General features: G+C 47.1%; 1 protein-coding gene across 2 annotated transcripts in view; it reads left to right on the plus strand.

The window, feature by feature from the left end:
* Window positions 1-1,340: 1,340 nt before the first annotated feature.
* GTF2F2 (general transcription factor IIF subunit 2) overlaps window positions 1,341-20,631 on the plus strand; it is a 60,209-nt gene continuing 40,918 nt past the window's right edge. Inside the window, exon 1 of one of the 2 annotated variants that reach the window (XM_068128575.2) lies at window positions 1,341-1,673. In XM_068128575.2, coding sequence (XP_067984676.1) covers window positions 1,608-1,673 — 66 coding nt within the window. In that variant the 5' untranslated portion in view covers window positions 1,341-1,607. The remainder of the gene's footprint in view (window positions 1,674-20,631) is intronic. The other variant, XM_068128576.2, reaches the window with a different exon arrangement.

Raw genomic sequence — 20,631 nt, forward strand, 5'->3', positions numbered from 1 at the left:
GTAACTTTTCATCCTACTGACCTGAGGTTTGATCAAGATCGTCAATTTTGATCTTGATGAAATGGACAATTTGCTGGATCAATTGGAACCTTTTTTTCGGGGGGGGGGGGGGGTGAGGGGGAAGGGGGGAAGAGTCTTGTGCGTTATTCGGGGGTTAGGGGGTGGGGGTGGATTTTGCAAGTACAGTATCGTGTTCTGCATGACGTCTTCTTGTTTGTTTGTTTGTTTGTGTTATAACTTGAGAACGGATGAACTGATTGCAATAAATCCAACTGAACTACGATGGTTCGGCTAACTCTGGGGAATGTTTGTGATCCAAAAAAAAACAATTATATTTGTATGAGTACATGGACACCACATGTCAAAACTGCAAATGCCAACAAGTGATGTTGGCTATCCCTGCATGGAGAGCAGGATCTTCCAAGAATCCTTTGTTAACTTGAGATCGGATTTCAATGAAACCACTCAGGAAGTAAACATAACCACTTTTCCCTCTCCCTACAAAGATGTTTTATCCACCACGTTGATTCCAAATCTCCTCGAATCAAAATCATACAAATCATACATTTTTCCCCATTTCTTTAATTTAATGTCTTTTTAACAACAACAACAACAACAACCTTCTTTTTTTTTCAATTACGCAAAGATTGGTGTTCCCATCAGCGAAGCGACGGATCTTACGTATATATATGATTGTTGAATAAGAACTGCGATGGAGTAGAAAAGAAGACTCCATGTGCTCCGGTACAAGCTCTGTTTTTCACATACTACGTCTTTACGAGGAACTTTAATGCAGGAGGAGTTCATGACATGAGGCAAATCAAGGATGTGCAATCGTGCCATTTTAATATCTAAGTACCCCCTCTCACACTATTTCTCGATTTTCGATACCTATCACTACCTGTTTCTGCTGTCACTACCTTTGCAGGGAGACCAATCTATGTATTTACTACCCTCTGCTCTGACTGAAAAGCGAATTCTCCATGCGGGTTGCGGGAGTCTGGATAATAACCGCTTGCTCATCGAGCGCAGTTTGGTTTGTTCCCACGAGCCAATCGGTGATGACTGACGAGTAAGGGGTCGGGTTAAGGAAGTGAGTTTTTCTTGAATAACGCAATTTCGGTGCATAGTGATGTCATGTCGGATGACTCGGCAATAATAAATCAGCGCGACTTTGTAAAAAAAAAATAAAAAAATTTGTGCATGAAAAGCCAACCAAAATGCATTAGTTTGCACATTTTCTTAATAAAAAAAACGTTTTGTTCGTCGTATGACAGCCATGTCGGTATAATTAGCACCGGACTGAGGACTTTAAAAAAAATTAAATTAATATATATGTATATATATATATTATATATATCACCGTTAGCTGCGATTTGTAGAGTTGTTAATTTTAATTGCTATATACATTTGTATCTTAATACGCTGCGACTTTGAAGAAAGCTGTTTTGGCTAGAAGTAGAAGTGACGTTGCGCCACTTACAGTTACAGGATGTTTAGCTTCTGAGCGTTTTCGCCGTTTGTAAGTGCAGTTGTGAGTTGAAATCGGGAGAGGAAGAGAGAAGTGAGTGTCGGTGGAAATAGGGGAAGAATCAACATATTAGGAGATGGCAGAAAAAGGCGAGCTGGACCTGACAGGTGCGCGACTAAACCGTGGCTTGTGGCTGGTTAAGGTAAAGTATTTTGCAGTAAACACAATTTAATCTCAAAGTGGCCTTTTATTTATATTGAAATTTCATTTAACAATGTCGAAGCAGCATTTTTCTGCTCCACTACTGTTCCTGCTAGAACTCGAAGGGTGTTTAAATGAGCCGTAATACCCGAGCCATATCTGCCTGTCGAGGCGAGAGGTTGATCATGATGTTTCTGTTTGTATGTATAATTATATATATATACATACACGTGTTCTTCTTGAAATATATTTATACTGAAGCACCTCGAAAGCAGGTGGACTTAATCCTTCAGGGCTGATTGGACAGACCGAACGACCAACCGAAACAATACACCGCCTAGGCTATATGCTGCTTACGCGAGGACGAATTGAATGACCATTAATTGTTCTTTCAGATAAAACAAGAAAAGGCGATGAGGTGGATTGTCTTTCCTGAATCGTGCACCCAATCTACAAGAGCAGCGAAGCTCATGGCACACGTGTCGATTAATATTATTATTAAATTCACTTCAGCGCTTCCTTCATAACCTAATCGATTTTACTTCACACAGATGACGTGACGTGGACGTTAAATATCCCACGGTGAGTCTTTCACGACGAGTAGGCCAGTCATCACAAGCACCCTAAACGCATTACCAATTGCTGCAATTTTAGGCGAGCGTCAGGCCTGGCCAGCCGGTTCGTGAAAGGCTTTGGCGAAACACATTCCTTGGCCAATCTCACACGAACATCCGTGGAAATAATTGGGGCCAGTGTGCTCATCGTCCCTCGTCGCCCCATTTCACATTTTACCCACTATTTGTGCTGTTGTGTGTGAGCAGATTCCTCACAGTGCTGAAGATGCTTTCACTGAAGGACCGAAGGGACCGGACATTGCTTTTTTTTTTTCATTCTTTTTTTCTTCTTTTTCGTATACAAGATCGAGGCTCGTGTAAGAGCTAACATTGATCACAAAAAGACAAACTGAAACAAAAAACATGTGATAAATGCAGTGGGAGACAAGATGGGGAGAGAGAGGGAAGCACACAAGTACAACAGTAGAGAACAGGGACATCGGGGGATCTGTGGGAGGGAGGGATTGGGGGGAGGAGGCGTGGGAAGGGAGGGAGGGGAGGAGATTCTCTGAGGGCCCGGACGAATTGGCTTGGTTGCTAACCTGGGAGATTGATGAATTGTGGCTGGTCTGTTCCTGAATCCAAAATCTGTGCAATGTGCGTCCGTCCATCCACTCTTGTCATCCAGTACGTCATCCTGTGGCAACAGCTGGTATCCAATTGACTCCTTGTGAAGTTTGTCCACGTCTGCAGCTGGTATAACATCAGCTGTTGATTACTTCTGTCGCTGTAATAACCCTGTCCATGTATGGAATTTTCTTCCTCATCTACAATGCACAAACCATGTGAAGCTGCCTGCTTTCCGACACGAACGTCTTGTGGAGCGGAGTGCTTTGTAGTTTCTCTTTCATAACGTACTGCTTGTCTGCAAATCCAATGTAGACATTGTCGTGAAAATCAAGCTCAGACACGACTTGACCTCTGGGTAGGTTTAATATCATTTAGATCTGTAGTACATCCTGTAAGAATACATGCATGCAACAGGCATTAAAATCAGAGTATTTCATGAGCAATGGTCGATTCAATATAGCAATGGTCCAACAGAGAGGACAGTCAGCGCAGCATTTAGGGGCGTACATACCATTCAAACTACAGGACTATGTCACAGTGAGTTCCGCTGGAGTGTCCGCGCGCCCCGGTTGTCCCGGGTCTTATAGACGCCCCTTCTGTAGCGAGCACACCCTGGGTTCACCTTGGTATAATTTCGCTACAGACATCATTCAGGGGAAGTAGATTGCTGTTGTCATCATTTGTCAAGACCAAGAATTCCAGCTTTTGACCGTTTTGCAGCTACCAAGTTTTCACAGACGCAATATTATGAATGGAAACACAGCAACATTATAACCTTGGTTAATGTATATGATTTACTGTGTCTTTTTCATGCAGCGCTGAGTATACAACAAACAACAACATGCAGTTTAAGGCCATTTTCCCTGCTAGAGCGGGAGTTAGCCTTGCGGTCCCCATGACGATCTTCTCCATTTTGCCCTATTTTCTGCATCTCCCCTTGTTAACCCCCTTGCCCGCATTTCTTCTTCCACCATCTTTAGCCAAGTCTTTCTCGGTCTTCCCCGTCTTCTACTTCCTTCTACATTCATTTCCATCACTCTTTTCAACCAGTCACTTTCATCCTTCCTCAACACATGACCAAACCATCTCAACCTGTTCCTCTTCACAGCATCCATCACAGGCTCTATTCCCATCATCTTTCGCAATTCATCATTTGTCTTCCTCTCTCTCAACGATACTCCGCACATCCGTCGAACCATTCGCATTTCCACCATTTCCAGCCTTCGTTGCTGCTCTACGTTCATGACCCATGTCTCGCGCCCATACATCATAACACTTCTCACACATGCAGCATACACCTTTCCCTTCAGCTTCAATGACACTCCCCTCCTCCCCTTCATGCAGTGCTGAGTATACAACACAACAACAACAACAGGCATTTTAAGGCCATTTTCCCTGCTAGAGCGGGGGTTAGCCTTGCGGTCCACATGACAATCTTCTCCATTTTGCCCTATTTTCTGCATCTCTCCTTGTTAACCCCCTTGCCCGCATTTCTTCTTCCACCATCTTTAGCCAAGTCTTTCTTGGTCTTCCCCGTCCTCTACTTCCTTCTACATGTTTGACAATAATTGTTTAAACCAAAATGAGTACCTGGCAAGGATCCAAGACTTCAAATGTAGGTAGGCCTGATATGATGGATAAAATTGAAGATGAACAGAGCCAGAAAATCCTCCTTTCCCATGCTCTCACCACCTTGGTACCATCCTTCACAACAACAACAATAGTTGTATTTTACTGCGTACAATGACAATAGCAAAAACAAACTGCTACCGGCATTAACAGCAATGGCCTATGTGACGTTGAACTGCTTGTGCCCTTGCCACGTCATAGATTGAGTTTAAATAGGATGTTGAGGCATCAACGTGGAGTATTGTCATTCCTGTCACCTTTTCCAATCCCAACCAGATGATGGAAGTATGGTTTATTATTTTATAAGAATTACCCTTTAGAATTACCCTTTAGAATTACCCTTTAGAATCACCCATTAGAATCATCCTTGGGAATCATCCTTGGGAATCATCCTTGGGAATCATCCTTGGGAATCATCCTTTGGAATCATCCTTGGGAATCATCCTTTGGAATCACCCTTTGGAATCACCCTTTGAAATCACCCTTTGGAATCACCCATTAGAATCATCCATTGGAATCATCCTTGGGAATCACCCTTTGGAATCACCCTTTAGAATTACCCTTTGGAATCAACCTTTAGAATCACCCTTTGGATTGACCATTTGGAATCACCCTTTGGAATCACCCTTTGGAATCACCCTTTAGAATCACCCTTTAGAATCACCCTTTAGAATCACCCTTTAGAATCACCCTTTAGAATCACCCTTTAGAATCACCCTTTGGAATCACTCTTTGGAATCACCCTTTGGAATCACCCTTTGGAATCACCCTTTGGAATCACCCTTTGGAATCACCCTTTGGAATCAACCTTTAGAATCACCCTTTGGATTGACCATTTGGAATCACCCTTTGGAATCACCCTTTGGAATCACCCTTTTGAATCACCCTTTTGAATCACCCTTTGGATTGACCATTTGGAATCACCCGTTGGAATCACCCTTTGGATTGACCATTTGGAATCACCCTTTGGAATCACCCTTTGGAATCACCCTTTGGAATCACCTTTTAGAACACCTTTTGGAATTACCCTTTGGAATCACCTTTTAGAATCACCCTTTGGAATCACCCTTTAGAATCACCCTTTAGAATCACCCTTTAGAATCACCCTTTGGAATCACCCTTTTGAATCACCCTTTAGAATCACCCTTTGGATTGACCATTTGGAATCACCATTTGGAATCACCCTTTGGAATCACCCTTTGGAATCACCCTTTGGAATCACCCTTTGGAATCACCCTTTGGAATCACCCTTTGGATTGACCATTTGGAATCACCCTTTGGAATCACCCTTTGGAATCACCCTTTGGAATCACCCTTTGGAATCACCCTTTGGAATCACCCTTTGGAATCACCCTTTGGAATCACCCTTTGGAATCACCTTTTAGAATCACCCTTTAGAATTACCCTTTAGAATCACCCTTTAGAATCACCCTTTGGAATCACCTTTTAGAATCACCCTTTGGAATTGCCATTTAGAATCACCCTTTAGAATCACCCTTTTGAATCACCCATAAGAATCACCATTTGGAATCACCCTTTGGAATCACCCTTTAGAATCACCCTTTAGAATCACCCTTTGGAATCACCCTTTGGAATCACCCTTTGGAATCACCCTTTGGAATCACCCTTTGGAATCACCCTTTGGAATCACCCTTTACAATTACCCTTTAGAATCACCCGTTAGAATCGCCCTTTAGAATCACCCTTTAGAATCACCCTTTAGAATCACCCTTTAGAATCACCATTTAGAATCACCATTTGGAATCACCCTTTGGAATCACCCTTTGGAATCACCCTTTAGAATCACCCGTTAGAATCGCCCTTTAGAATCACCCTTTAGAATCACCCTTTAGAATCACCCTTTAGAATCACCATTTAGAATCACCATTTAGAATCACCATTTAGAATCACCATTTAGAATCACCATTTGGAATCACCCATAAGAATCACCCTTTGGAATCACCCTTTGGAATCACCCTTTGGAATCACCCTTTGGAATCACCCTTTGGAATCACCCTTTGGAATCACCCTTTGGAATCACCCTTTGGAATCAGCCTTTGGAATCACCCTTTGGAATTACCCATAAGAATCACCATTTAGAATCACCCTTTGGAATCACCCTTTGGAATCACCCTTTGGAATCACCCTTTAAAATCACCCTTTGGAATCACCCTTTGGAATCACCCTTTGGAATCACCCTTTGGAATCACCATTTGGAATCACCCTTTAGAATCACCCTTTAGAATCACCCTTTAGAATCACCCTTTAGAATCACCCTTTAGAATCACCCTTTAGAATCACCCTTTAGAATCACCCGTTAGAATCACCGATGGGAATTACTCTTTGGAATTACCCTTTTTTCTTTCTTTCTTTTTTGTATACAAGATCGAGGCTCGTGAGAGAGCTAACATTAATCACACAAAAAGTCAAACCGACACAAACCAACACATAAAACACAAAATAAGGGGAGCGGTAGACAAGATGGGGAGAGAGGGCAAAGGACACAAACACAACATTTGAGAGCAGGGACATCGAGAGAATTGTGGGAGGGAGAGGACTTGGGGGGGGGGGGGGGGGGTTGGGAGAGGTATAAAACATATGGACACTGCAAGAACTTCCAGGAAAGAAGTTGGAATTTCGAAAAAGTGTATCTGGGGTGAATTAGCAGGGGTAGAAAAGATCAAGGTTTTGGATGGGGGAAGATAAGAGATGGTGGTGAACAGCTGTTTTAAAGACCTGGAGGGAGGAGTGGGATTGAAGGGAGTGGGGGAGTTTGTTCCAGAGGTGGGAAAAAGGGGAATAAAAGAGTGAAGGTGAGCAGAGAGCCTAGATTTTGGCAGTTTTAACCATAAGAGGGTTGCTGATAGATCTTGTGCGACCTGTAGGAATATTTGGGGGACAGAGCACAGAGAGAGATGGGGGAACAAGGCCGGAGAGGAGTCGGTAGAAGACAGAAAGACCACCAACCTGCCTGCGGTGAGTGAGTGAAAGGCCCTCGGAGTTAGCTTCATCGCAGGAGATTCCAATGATTCTGAAAGCTTTGGTTTCAACAGCGTGAAGTCGAGCTCGGTGGGAGGCAGGAGCACCGGCCCAGAGGGCATCCATCACTTTGGTAAAGATTTATCTTGGTCTCATTTGTCCATAAAACTTTGTTCCAGAACTCCACTGGCTTACCTCTGAGCATCTTGGCAAATTCTAATCTGGCTTTTTTTCTGTTTTGGTATGGATGAGAGGTTTGCATCTTGCGGTGTAGCTTTTGTAATTCTGTTGTCAAAGTCTTCTGTGAACGGTAGATTTTGATACTTTCACCCCTACACTCTGGAGGTTGTTGGTGATGTCACTGACAGTTGTTTCAGGGTTTTTCTTCACAGCTCTGATGACTTTTCTGTCATCAACTGCAGTTGTTTTCCTTGGCCGACCTGGCAGTTGTTTATTGCTTAACACACGCGTGGTTTTTTTCTTTTTCAAGACATTCCAAATTGTTGTATTTTGCTATTCCCAATTTTTGTTCTATGGTTCTAATTGAACTTTTCTGTTCTTTTAGCTTCCAAATTGCTTGCTTTTCTTTCATAGACTGTTTTCTGGTCTTCACGTTGGTTTATGCCTCCTGACTCCAAAGGCAAAAACAAAGGCTAAAACTAAGACTAGACATTCACAGCTCTTTTATGTATGAAACATCAATGCAACAAGAAACACCTTTCAGTCATTTGTTCCAAAACTTATCCTTACCTAAAATGAGGGGGGGGGGGGGGGGGGGGGGGGGAGAGGTCAGCATAAAAATGTTATTGTTCTACGATGGTAAAATATATATGCATAGTATACGAATAAATAAAAGCTGACCTTCTGTACTCTTGCCTCATGTTCATCTTTTGATCTCGAATCCAAATTTATTACTCCCACCAGGGAATAATGCATTCGTGTGTGTGTGTGTGTGTGTGTGTGTGTGTGTGTGTGTGTGTGTGTGTTCGTGAACAGGATATCTGGAAAAGTTCTGAACGGATTTGGATGAAAGTTGGTGGGATGGTTGCCCTTGGGATAAGGAAGAATTGATTAGTTTTTGGTGAAGCTCAGGATATTATTTCGGATCCAGGAATTTTTTGAAGGATTTTTTTTACCATTGGAAGATAGGGCTCATTTTTTTTTAACATTACCTATATATTCTATATTTAACATTGTGATATGAAAATAGTTTTCATATTTGTTGTAAATGTAGTTTAAACTCGTGGTTATGCGTTAGAGCGTTGTATTTGTTTTAGCAGCATCGTCTTCAATGTTCATTTTTTTTTCCTAATAAAGACATATTCTGTCATTTTAAAACCACCAAAGTGTGTATTAGGTTTCCCCGTTTCATAAAATGTTTCGTTTGATACGTATAATGCTTTAAAACTTTTTGTTTGTTTGTTTGTTTTTACCTCAGAAGAGACATCAACATTTAGCTCAGCGACTGTCAATCGCGGTCAGTATTTGATGAACTTATGAAGACTTAGTTCCAGATTTGTCAATGGCTGAGGTATATTAACAAACGAATAAAACAGATTTGGCAAAATTCCAACTTAAAAAAAAAAGATCGCATATTCACCCAGGGTTGTGAGAGGCTGAAGAAGAAGAAACCTCGCATGGGCTTCCCAGACCAAATAAATAATTCTGGTTCTGGCTCTGCGATTTTCAGGTTTATGACTCGCACCAGGGAGTAATGCATTCGATCGTGTCCGTCCGTGTGTGTGTGTGTGTTTGCGTGTTTGTGAACAAGATATCTGGAAAGGTTCTGAACGGATTCGGATGAAAGTTGGTGGGATGCTTGGCCTTGGGATAAGGAAGAATTGCTTAGTTTTTGGTGATGCTCAGGATATTATTCTGGATCCAGGAATTTTTTTTTGAAATTTTTTTGGGAAAGATTTTTTCTGTTTTACTGCATTAAAGCTTTTATTCTTATTCTTAAATGATGTTTTTCTCCTCTAATTCCGAGATATATCAAAATAAATTCTCTGACAGTTAGGGCTTACTTTCTTTTTCATTTATTGTTTTGGGGAGAGGGAATGTTAAACAAAACGTATTATTCCAACTTGACCCACAGCGGGAGTATGCGCTCTACTGAGTGGCGTTCTAGTTGAGTATCTATATTATAATAGGCGTAGGTGATTCTGTCCGTCTGTCCGGGGGTGTGGCTTACTCCGTTGAGAGAGTAGGTCCACCCATTCTGGGAGAGGCTTCATATAAACAAATATCCACCATTTTATTAACTCGCATAGCTTTGAGGCCTGTTTTGTTGGCCCGTGGTGTGTTGCTCTCTCTCCCAGTTTTATTTCAAATCAAATTCGATATATCATTTCATTTTTCACAGTCGCTAACATAGTTTTAGACTCGGTTGAAAAAAAACGGGACGAGAATCCCATGAAAATTTCCGTTTATAGAACGAAATAAATTCTCAAAGGCCTGTAAAATAAAGCCCATTCTGTGAGTCACCCTCACGCTTTTATATCGCATTCACCATCTGATTTAATTTTTATCGATGGTTTTCGACTCGGTGTCAGAAATAATTGAGAACATTCACGCACACACGGGAAATTGCCGAGATATATTGTTTAAAAATCGCGGCATGGTCGGTCATACACCGCCTAAAATAACAGACGGGAAAATGGCGAGATATATTTCCATTTGATGACAACCGTCACGATTAAATATTTAATTTATATGTCGTCACAATAATGTGGAGAGAGGAGCATAGCTTCTTTCACGTATCCCCACAGACGGGAAATTGCCGACAGATATTTCTTCGTTCTTATTTCATTCAACATTATTATCCGGAAGTAAAATGTTTCAGGAAATTACCGAGAGATATTTCTTCGTTTTTTAATTTTATTAGTTATGTGCGCATACACTTTAAATAGGTTTATTTGAATTCTTTAATTTTCACAATGTAATTTACTTGCCATTTGTCATTTGATGATTACGAGACACTTCCTCTTGAGGATCGTGACAATTCATGCGTTGCGTGGAAACTTCCATTATTTTCCAAAATGAATGAGGCGATCGATGAAGAACGCAGACTTGAACAGGATGCAGCAAGAAAACGAATGAGACAGGCGAACGAGTCTGTCGACGAACGTCAATGCAAACTTGAACAGGATGCAGCAAGAAAACGAAAGAGACGGGAGAGAGACGAGACGGGAAAAAGCCGATTGGAGAGGCGAGTGAGGAGCGATTGGAGAGGCGAGTGAGGTGCGATTGGCGAGGCGGGTGAGGAGGTGTTGGAGAGGAGTGTGAGGAGGTGTTGGAGAGGAGTGTGAGGTGTTGGAGAGGAGTGTGAGGAGGTGTTGGAGAGGAGCGAGGGGTTGGAGAGTGAGGGCCGAATGGAGAGGAGAGTGAGGAGCGACTGGAGAGGCGAGTGAGGAGCGACTGGAGAGGCGAGTGAGGAGCGACTGGAGAGGCGAGTGAGGAGCGACTGGAGAGGCGAGTGAGGAGCGATTTGAGAGGAGTGTGAGGGATTTGAGAGGAGTGTGAGGGATTTGAGAGGAGTGTGAGGGATTTGAGAGGAGTGTGAGGGATTTGAGAGGAGTGTGAGGGTTTTTTTTTTTTTTTGTATACTGAATCGAGGCTCGTGAAAGAGCTAACATTTACTTCACAAACAAATCAACCAGACAAACAAAACACACAAAAAGAAGGAGTGGAAAACAAGATGGGGAGAGAAGGGGAAGCACACAAACACAACATTTGAGAGCAGGGAGAAGTGTGGAAGGGAGAGGGCTTGGGGGGAGGAGGCGTGGGAAGGGGGGGGGGGGTGGAGGGAGAAGTATAAAACACAAGGACACCAAGGACTTCCAGGACAGAAGTTGGTATTTTAAAAAAGTGGAATTGGGGTGAAATTAGCGGGGGTAGAAAAGATCAAGGTTTTGGATGGGGGAAGATAAGAGATGGTGGTGAACAGCAGTTTTAAAGACCTGGAGGGTGGAGTGGGATTGAAGAGAGTGAGGGAGTTTGTTCCAGAGGCGGGAGAAGAGAGGAATGAAGGAGTGAAGGTGAGCAGAGAGTCTTGATTTTGGCAGTTTGACCATAAGAGGGTTGCAGGCAGATCTTGTGCGACCTGTAGGAATATTTGCGGGACAGAGCCCAGAGAGAGCTGGGGGGGCAAGGCCAGAGAGGAGTCGGTAGAAGATGGAAAGACCACCAACCTGCCTGCGGTGAGTGAGTGAGAGGCCCTTGGAGTTAGCTTCATCGTGGGAGATTCCAATGATTCTGAATGCTTTGGTTTCAACAGCGTGAAGACGAGCTAGGTGTGAGGCAGGAGCACCAGCCCAGAGGGGAGAGCAGTATTCCATTGAGCTGCGGATGAAAGCCTTGTATGTGGTGAGGAGCTCAGGTGTGCCAAGGAAGGACTTTGCACGACGGAGGATGCCCAGTCGGCGACTGGCTTTGGAGGCCAGATTTGAAATGTGGTTTTCCCAGGAAAGATCATGGCAGATAGTGAGACCCAAAAGCTTGAGTGACAGAACTTCTTGGAGAGGATTATTCAGAAAGTGGATGGGAGGGTTGGCCAGTCGGTCTTTTCGGAGAGACATCGTAAGAGTGTGAGATTTGTCAGGATTGAAAGACATGTTCCACTTGTTTGCCCAGTCTGTGATTTTGTCCAGGTCTGCAGAGAGTGAGGAGGCAGCAGACTGCCGATCTGAGGGATGAAGAATGGAGCGACAGAGAGTAGAGTCATCAGCAAAGAGATACAGAGGATTTTCAAGAGAGTCAGAGAGATCATTGATGAAGACCAGAAAAAGCACAGGGCCCAGAACACTGCCTTGTGGAACTCCAGCCTGAACAGGAAGAGGAGATGAGAGAAACCCATTCAGGGCCACACGTTGACTACGACTAGAGAGGAAGTCCACCAGCCATGCGTGGAGATTTCCATTGATACCAAAAGAGGAGAGTTTGGTGAGCAGAGCGGGGTGCCAGACCGTATCGAAGGCACGTGATATGTCAAGGGAGACTGCTCTAATTTCCTGTTTGGCATTGAGGACCTCCATCCATTGTTGAGAAAGCAGAAGCAGCATGTCCAGAGTAGAGTGTCCAGGTCTGAAACCAAATTGATGATCAGAGATCAAGCCATTGGAGAAGAGGAAAGATTTCATATCTGAAGCAATGATGGATTCCATGACTTTGCTGATAATTGGGAGAAGGCTGATTGGTCTGTAGTTGCTGGGATCTGTTTTTGCACCTTTTTTGTGCAAAGCGGTGATGTTGGCAGATTTCCAAGCAGATGGAAGATGACCTTGAGCAAAAGAGAGGGTGAAGAGAACAGAGAGAGGGAGTGAAAGAGCGGAAGAACAGGATTTTATGACCCGTGGGCTGATGCCGTCAGGTCCAGTTGCAGAATCCGAGTCGAGGGTTGACAGAAACTTTTCCACCTTGTCAGGAGGAAAGGACACAGAGTCCAGGAGCAGCTGGGTACGACTGGGTATGGTGGGTACAGAGAGGGAAGGGTTTGGGACAGAAGATTTAGAGGCAAACACAGAGTTGAGGCATTCAGCTTTTTCACGCGCGGAGTCAGCTGTGTGGCCATTTGAGGTGAGGGAGGGGATGGAGGGGGAACAAACACCAGAAACAGATTTGACCAGACGCCACCAGGATTTGGAAGAGGGAGACAGATAAGAGAGTTCGGTCCTGAGAACGGAGCGATATTGTTTCCTGGCTCTCCTGAGGGTGGACACACACTTGTTTCGGGCTTTGTGTAAGGAAATGAGATTTCCTTCCGTTGGATTTGCTTTCCAGGAGACGAAAGCAAGTTGTTTCTGGGCAATAGCCTCACCACAAGATTCCGTGTACCATGGACGGGAGGAAGGGTAAGACAACAGAAGACGAGATGGGATAAATCTGTGCATGAGAGAGAGCAGTTTGCTTTGGAAGAATTCCCAGGAAGAATTTATGTCAGAGGCAGTAGAGATGGGAGACCAGTCCAGATGATTGATGGCTGCTTGAAGACCGTGCCAGTTGGCCTGAGTGAAATGCCAGACTCGTCGACGCTGAGCAGGCTCCCTGAGGATGGTCAGAGAGATGTCCACTTTAACAAGGACATGATCAGATGATCCGATCGGAGCAGAAGAAGAGCAGCAGACATTTTCAGGGAAGTTAGTCATAACCAAGTCCAGAAGAGAAGATGTTCCGTTGACTGAGATCCGGGTCGGGAAATTGACAGATTGTGTCAGTCCCAGTGAGTCGCAGAAGTCCTTTGCTGAAGAGCCATGGCTGGTGAGAGAGGTACCCACACCCAGCCAACTGGCATGGTGACAATTGAAATCACCACATATGAGGAAGAGAGAGTTGGGATGAGTAGATAGAAGTTGGTCCATATCATCAGACAGCGAGATGTAGATGGAGTCATCACTGTTTGGTGGACGGTACAACACACATATGAACAAGAGGTGGGAGCGAAGGGGAAGCCGTAGCCAGAGGTATTCCTGGGGGTGAGGTGGAGAGAGTGCAGTGCAGGGCGAGTGAGGAAGAGAGTTTTTGATAAAGATAGCAACCCCGCCTCCAGGACGAGGCTCAGGTCTATCATACCGGAGGAGGGAGTAACCTGGGAGAGATACCAAGGAATCAGAGACCATGAAGGAGGAAAGTTTCTGTGAAGCAGATCACGTCTGGTTTGTCAGAAGCAACTTGTATGGAGAGATTAGACAAGTTTGAGCGAAGGCCCCGGATGTTTGAGGTCCATACTGTTAAGGAAGAGGAAGGGGGAGCATCGGATACAGAACGGGGGTGGGGGGGGGGGGGGGGTGCGGTAGGGTAAGATGTGGAAGAGGAGGAAGAGGTAGGGAGAGCTGTTGAAGGTGTGTCGGAGATTACAGAATAGTTTGGAGAAAGGGAAGAATGGGGCAGACAAAAGGTTTGATGGTGATTGGGAGAGGCGCAGTGAGGTGTTATTTGACGAGGGGGAAGAGCGAGGCAGAAGGTTGAGGGAGATGAAGGTGAAAGTTGGAAGGGGGAAGAAGCGGGGAGGACGCTTTGAGGGGGAGGGGTGAGAGGGGAGTCTAGGAGGGGAGGAGCGAGGGAGAGTCTCGGAGCAGAGGGGTGTGGGGGGAGATTTGAAAGGAATGGGTGATTGGGAAGATTTGGAGGGGAGGGGCAAGGGGGAAGATTTGAAAGAGATGGGTGATGAGGATTGTAGTGAAATCGTATTCGTACTGAACCCGGGGTGATGCTCGCTGCTCGTTGACACCGCTAGGGGCGTGACTATAAGACCCGCTGCTGCGAACGGTGCTCCGAGACTTCTCCTGTGACATGTTACATCTGGTAGACTCGCTAACGGTACGCCTGCATAGAATATCCAGCTTGCTTGCATTGAATGATATGAATGGACCCATGAGATGTCACATCGTATACTTATTGTATTTTCTACTTTACAGGATGATGTTATGATCTAAATGCAATTAAACCAACCCGTTGGACTAAAGTTGTGTGGACCTGATTGGTTTTACACAACACTTAATTGCATTTAAGATCTACCGACATGGCTGGCAACAAGACGCTGACGGTGTCCGTATTCTGCGCCGACCCGCAAGCCCCGGATGGTGGCTTGCAGCTGAAGCACTGGCTCAGACAATTGGAGAATCTTTTTGATGAGCCTGAGACCGCTCCGACGGCTGCCGCGAAGCTAGCTACTCTCCATTCAAAAATCGACTACCGGGTGTACAACGCTATCGCTCAATGCGCGACGTATGACCTCTCCATCGCGGAGCTTAAACGGCTGTACATAAAGGAAAAAAGCCCGGTGTATGCACGATATTTGCTGCAAACGCGACGTCAGCAACCCAACGAGGCGATGGACCACTACGCCCAGGAGCTCCGGCAGCTTTTGCTGGACAGCGTCAGGGAGCCACGGACTCCCGCGCAGGCTCAGGATGATCGTCTTTTAGATGCCTTCGTTGCAGGGGTCTCCTCCCAGGAACTAAGGCTCAAACTCTTGGAGAAGACCGACCTGACCTTCGCTACGGCACTCGAGCAAGGGACAGTATACACCGAAGCGCGGATGCAATCGAACACCTATGATCGCACGCGCCTCTTGGCGGGCACCACACTACACGCCCGGCCAGAGAGTGCTACCGCCGAGGACGCGGATCCGCTCGCTGAACTCCGGGATGCTCCGGAGGAAGACCCAGCCCTGACGGCTGCCGTTACGACCAGACCCAAGGCCTTACGCGGGGCCGCATGCTTTTTCTGTGGGGGGCCACGTCATGCCCGGGTCGTGTGTACGGCACGAGACGCTATATGCCATTTGTGCTCGCAAAAGGGACATTACGCGAAAGTGTGCAGGAAAACGGCTCGCGGCTCATTGACTCGCGCGGTCGTGGTCGCGTGGGCGCGGCGACCTTGAATGGGCTCATTGCGGAGCCCGCGAGCCGAGCCCGACACCCGGCGCCTTACCCGACTTCGAAGGGGAGGGCCCCTCTCTGCGGGCCCCTGGGCGCTCAGACGTCCTTGGCGGGCGTCACCGGACAGCCACCACCGTCTCTTCCTCCATCGGGCACAAAGGACGTGTCCTTGACCAAACTCCGGGCCACGCAAGGGCCTTTGAAGCCTCGCCAAGCCCCAGCGGAACGTTCTCCTCGAGTCGTCCACGAGCTAACGGCGGCCCACGCCCCGACAAAGGAGATTTCAAATACTACGGAGGCCTTTTGCTGCCAAAAATGTCAAAAGGCGATTTCGAATACTACGGAAGCCTTTTTCTGCCAAAAGTGTCAAAAGGCGATTTCAAATACTACGGAGGCCTTTTCCCGTCAGAATGGTCAGTTTTTGAATCGCGAAACACTGGAATGCTTGGGAAAGCCCTCTGATGACGATAATGGATTCCCCATGGTCAACACAGACTCCGGCCACGACCGCAAAACTGCTGCTGGCGTAGGATCCACCCGCGAGGCTGGTCCGACCCATTCGGGGGGCTCAGTCCCGCTCCCAGCAGCCTCGTCTGGCCTGGCTCAAGCCCTTATTCCCCTCATGGTCGAAGGCCATTGTGTTCGGGCCTTGGTGGATACAGGATCTACGGATAGTTTTATCGACCAGCGACTTGTGCTCAGGCATGGATGGCGGATCTGGAGGTCTACGAGACGGATCTTCATGGCTTCCCAGGGGCTTCGACTCAGCACGAAGGGGGAATGCCGATTGAAACTCGTGCTAAAGGGACGGGTTTTCCCTGATGTACACCTTATGGTTTTAACCGCATTATGTGCTGATATTCTGTTAGGACACGATTTTCTTAAGCTGCATGGACGTCTGGTAATGGAGTTTGGTGGGCCTGACACTCTTGTTGTGGGGGCGGACGACGCGCTTGCGGTGTGCGCCCTAGCGCAAATGGACGTCCAGCCGCTTTCGCTGTTCCCCAATCTAACCTCCGACTGCACCCCTGTCGCGGTAAAATCACGACGCTACTCTCGCGCTGACATGCAATTCATTGCGGACGAAACGGCTCAGCTCTTGAAAGACGGCATCATAGAACCTAGTAGGTCGCCGTGGCGCGCCCAGGTCTTGGTGGTGCGCAGCGAGGCCCATCGCAGACGCATGGTAATCGACTATTCCCAAACGATTAACCGCTTTACACAGCTGGATGCCTACCCCCTTCCGGGGATGGACGCGTTAGTGCAACAGGTGTCCCACTTTTCGGTCTATAGCACTCTCGATCTCCGTAGTGCGTACCACCAGATCCCTATCTCTAGGGCGGATCGTATCTATACCGCATTTGAGTCGGGGCAGCGGTTGTACCAATTTACGCGATTGCCTTTTGGGGTAACGAACGGGGTCGCTTGTTTCCAGAGGGCCATGGATGACCTCGTTGCGCGGGAGCACTTAACCGATGTTTTCGTCTACCTCGATAATCTTACGGTTTGTGGATATGACCAAGGGCACCATGATGCTAATCTGAAGCGCTTCCTTGAGGTCGCGCAGCGGTATCACTTAACTATGAACGAGGATAAGTGCCAATACTCCCTACGCACGATAGATCTTCTGGGGTACACCGTGACCCATGGCTCTGTCGCTCCGGATAAGGAGCGTCTGCGACCTTTGCTCGACATGGCCCCTCCCTGCGATCGGGCGTCCCTGAAGCGCGCCCTTGGGCTGTTCGCCCATTACTCCAAATGGGTGCAAAGTTTCTCCGCGAAACTTCGCCCCCTTGTGGCCTGCGACACCTTCCCCCTGAGTCCGGCCGCATTGACGGCCTTTGAAGGCCTTAAGGCTGACATCGCCCGAGCCGCCGTGGCGACAATCGACGAGAGCGGCTCGTTCGTCCTCGAAAGTGACGCCTCGGATCAGGCCATCGCGGCGACCCTCTCCCAAGGGGGGGCGTCCCGTGGCTTTATTTTCACGGACTCTTACCACCGCTGAGCGGAGACACTCGTCCGTTGAAAAGGAAGCGTATGCGATCGTCGAGTCTATTCGGCGATGGCGCCCGTACTTACTCGGGCGGAGCTTCCAAATCATCACGGACCAGCAAAGCGTTGCGTTCATGTACGACACCTTACACGCCCAGCGCATGAAGAACGAGAAAATCACTCGCTGGCGTATCGAACTCGCCGACTTCTGTTACACCATCAAATATCGCCCGGGGAAGGATAACCAGGCCGCCGATGCCTTATCACGACCGGCTACATGTGCCGGTATCACCTCTTTGGAGGGCCTACGGGTGCTGCATGCCACTGCGGGCCATCCCGGCGTAACGCATTTCGCTCATTTTGTGCGGTGTGGGAATCTCCCATACTCGATTGACGATATCCGCCGTATCTGTCGCGACTGCGCTATCTGCGCGGAAATCAAACCGCGTTTCTATAACCCTCCCATGGGGACTCTGGTGAAGGCTACACGCCCGTGGGAACGCTTGGCGATGGATTTCAAGGGCCCATTGCCGGTGTCGAGCGGCTCTCGCTATCTGCTCACTATCGTTGATGAGTACTCGCGATTCCCCTTTGCTTATATGTGCGCGGACATGACTGCTGCCACGGTGATGCGATGCTTACAGAACTTGTTCTCAATGTTCGGTTACCCGGCCTATGTCCATACCGACCGGGGTGCGGTCTTCTTGTCTCAGGAGGTGCGCGGCTAGCTGCTCCAAAATAACATTGCGTCTAGTTACACCACGCCGTACAGACCCCAGGCTAATGGGCAGATCGAACGCTTCAACGGGATTATCTGGAGGGCCGTCATGCTCCACCTCCGGGGCCTCGATAAATGGGCTTGGTCGCTACCTGCGGCGTTGAACTCGATCAGGGCTCTCCTGAGTACGGCAACCAACCAAACTCCCCACGAGCGACTTTTCCACCACCCCAGGAGCTCGGGGTGTATACGGTCTTTGCCCAGTTGGCTCGCTGGGCCCGGGCCGGCCTACCTTAAACGGGCGGTTCGCGCGAGCAAGTACGACCCCCTAGTGGACAAAGTGCAGATTCTCCAGGCGAATCCTGAGCATGCTCGTGTGATGACGACTGATGGCCGTGAGACTACTGTCTCCGTCCGTCACCTTGCCCCTTGCGGGGTCGACGACCTAAGTAGGGAATCGGACGAACCGATCGAACCCATCTATGAGACTATGGCCTCTCCCGACGCTCCCATCGCCGAAAGTCTACCGACCCTCCCCTCGCCCAGACTAACTGGGCCCGACGACTTGGAGTTACCCCCTTCGTCACCCGACCCTGTTGGCGCCTCTGACGCCGGGGACACAGGGATACGTGATGCCGTACCCGGGGAATTTCGGACGCGTGCTGGCAGAGAAATTCGCCGCCCGGCCCGATACGGTTGGGTCGACTGATGTTCCGCACCCTATTCGTGCTGACGCTCACTCGCTTTAGCCGCGCTGCCGTATAATTCTGACGGGGGGGAGAATGTAGTGAAATCGTATTCGTACTGAACCCGGGGTGATGCTCGCTGCTCGTTGACACCGCTAGGGGCGTGACTATAAGACCCGCTGCTGCGAACGGTGCTCCGAGACTTCTCCTGTGACATGTTACATCTGGTAGACTCGCTAACGGTACGCCTGCATAGAATATCCAGCTTGCTTGCATTGAATGATATGAATGGACCCATGAGATGTCACATCGTATACTTATTGTATTTTCTACTTTACAGGATGATGTTATGATCTAAATGCAATTAAACCAACCCGTTGGACTAAAGTTGTGTGGACCTGATTGGTTTTACACAACAAGGATGATTTGGAGGGGATGGGCAAGGGGGTAGATTTAGAGGGGAGGGGTGATGGGAAATGGGATTTTGGGGTGATGGGATTTTGAAAAATGTACGATTAATGGGAAACGAACATTTATTGCAAAATGAGTTTCTTGAGACATTCGAGTCAAAAATACGTTTGAGGACGCTGGAGGGAGGATGGAGTGCTGGAGAGTTTAGGGAATGAATGAAAGATGCACTATAAGAGATGGAATTTTTTTTTGGAATGAATGGATTTGGTGAGCAAGTCGAAAGCATCCTTTTATAGAAGAAGAAGAAAAAGGTGTTATAGAATATGACAGAATACAGGTCTTCAGGGGTCAGATGAGACATTTTTTAACAATGTGATCACAAACGAAACAACGTGGTCGAAAAACGAACGAACAAACAAATAAGAACGAATAAACGAATAAGAACAGAAGGAAATGTTTTTGGGTTTTTTTTTTTTTTTTGAGATTTTAAAACAAGGAAGTATGGGATGAAAAGACCGTGAAAAACAGAGACCGGAAAATAATTGCAGCGCGATCAGAGAACCGCTGAGACAAAAACGAAGCCTCAAGCCAAGGTTGGACACAGTGGCCTAGTACTACACTTAGGCCTCAGAATACGCGATAAGAGAGACCGACGATTCTGTACACAGGTATGAAAAACCAACGCCAAGAATACTATTCAAGACACCCCAATAGGTACATACAAGACCAGTTTCGACAAAAACACAATTGAGAAAAGTTACTTAACTTCGAAAGCGAGCGTGCATGGACAGCTTTGAAGAGACGAGACCTCCAATCTTGCGCATGCGCATCAAGACTTGCGAGAGGTGACATCAAGACATCAAGAGAGAGGTGACGTCAGATGCGCGCTGAGCTTGGAGCAAGCAAGACGTACCCTCCGAGCGCTGTGAGACCTCCCTGCATCTTTGGACCGTGCCTTATCCTGTCCCCGAGCCAAGGTGCA

Source organism: Myxine glutinosa, chromosome 9, assembly GCF_964187855.1.
Source record: "Myxine glutinosa chromosome 9, kmMyxGlut1.1, whole genome shotgun sequence".
In the NCBI taxonomy this organism is placed as follows: Eukaryota; Metazoa; Chordata; class Myxini; order Myxiniformes; family Myxinidae; genus Myxine; species Myxine glutinosa.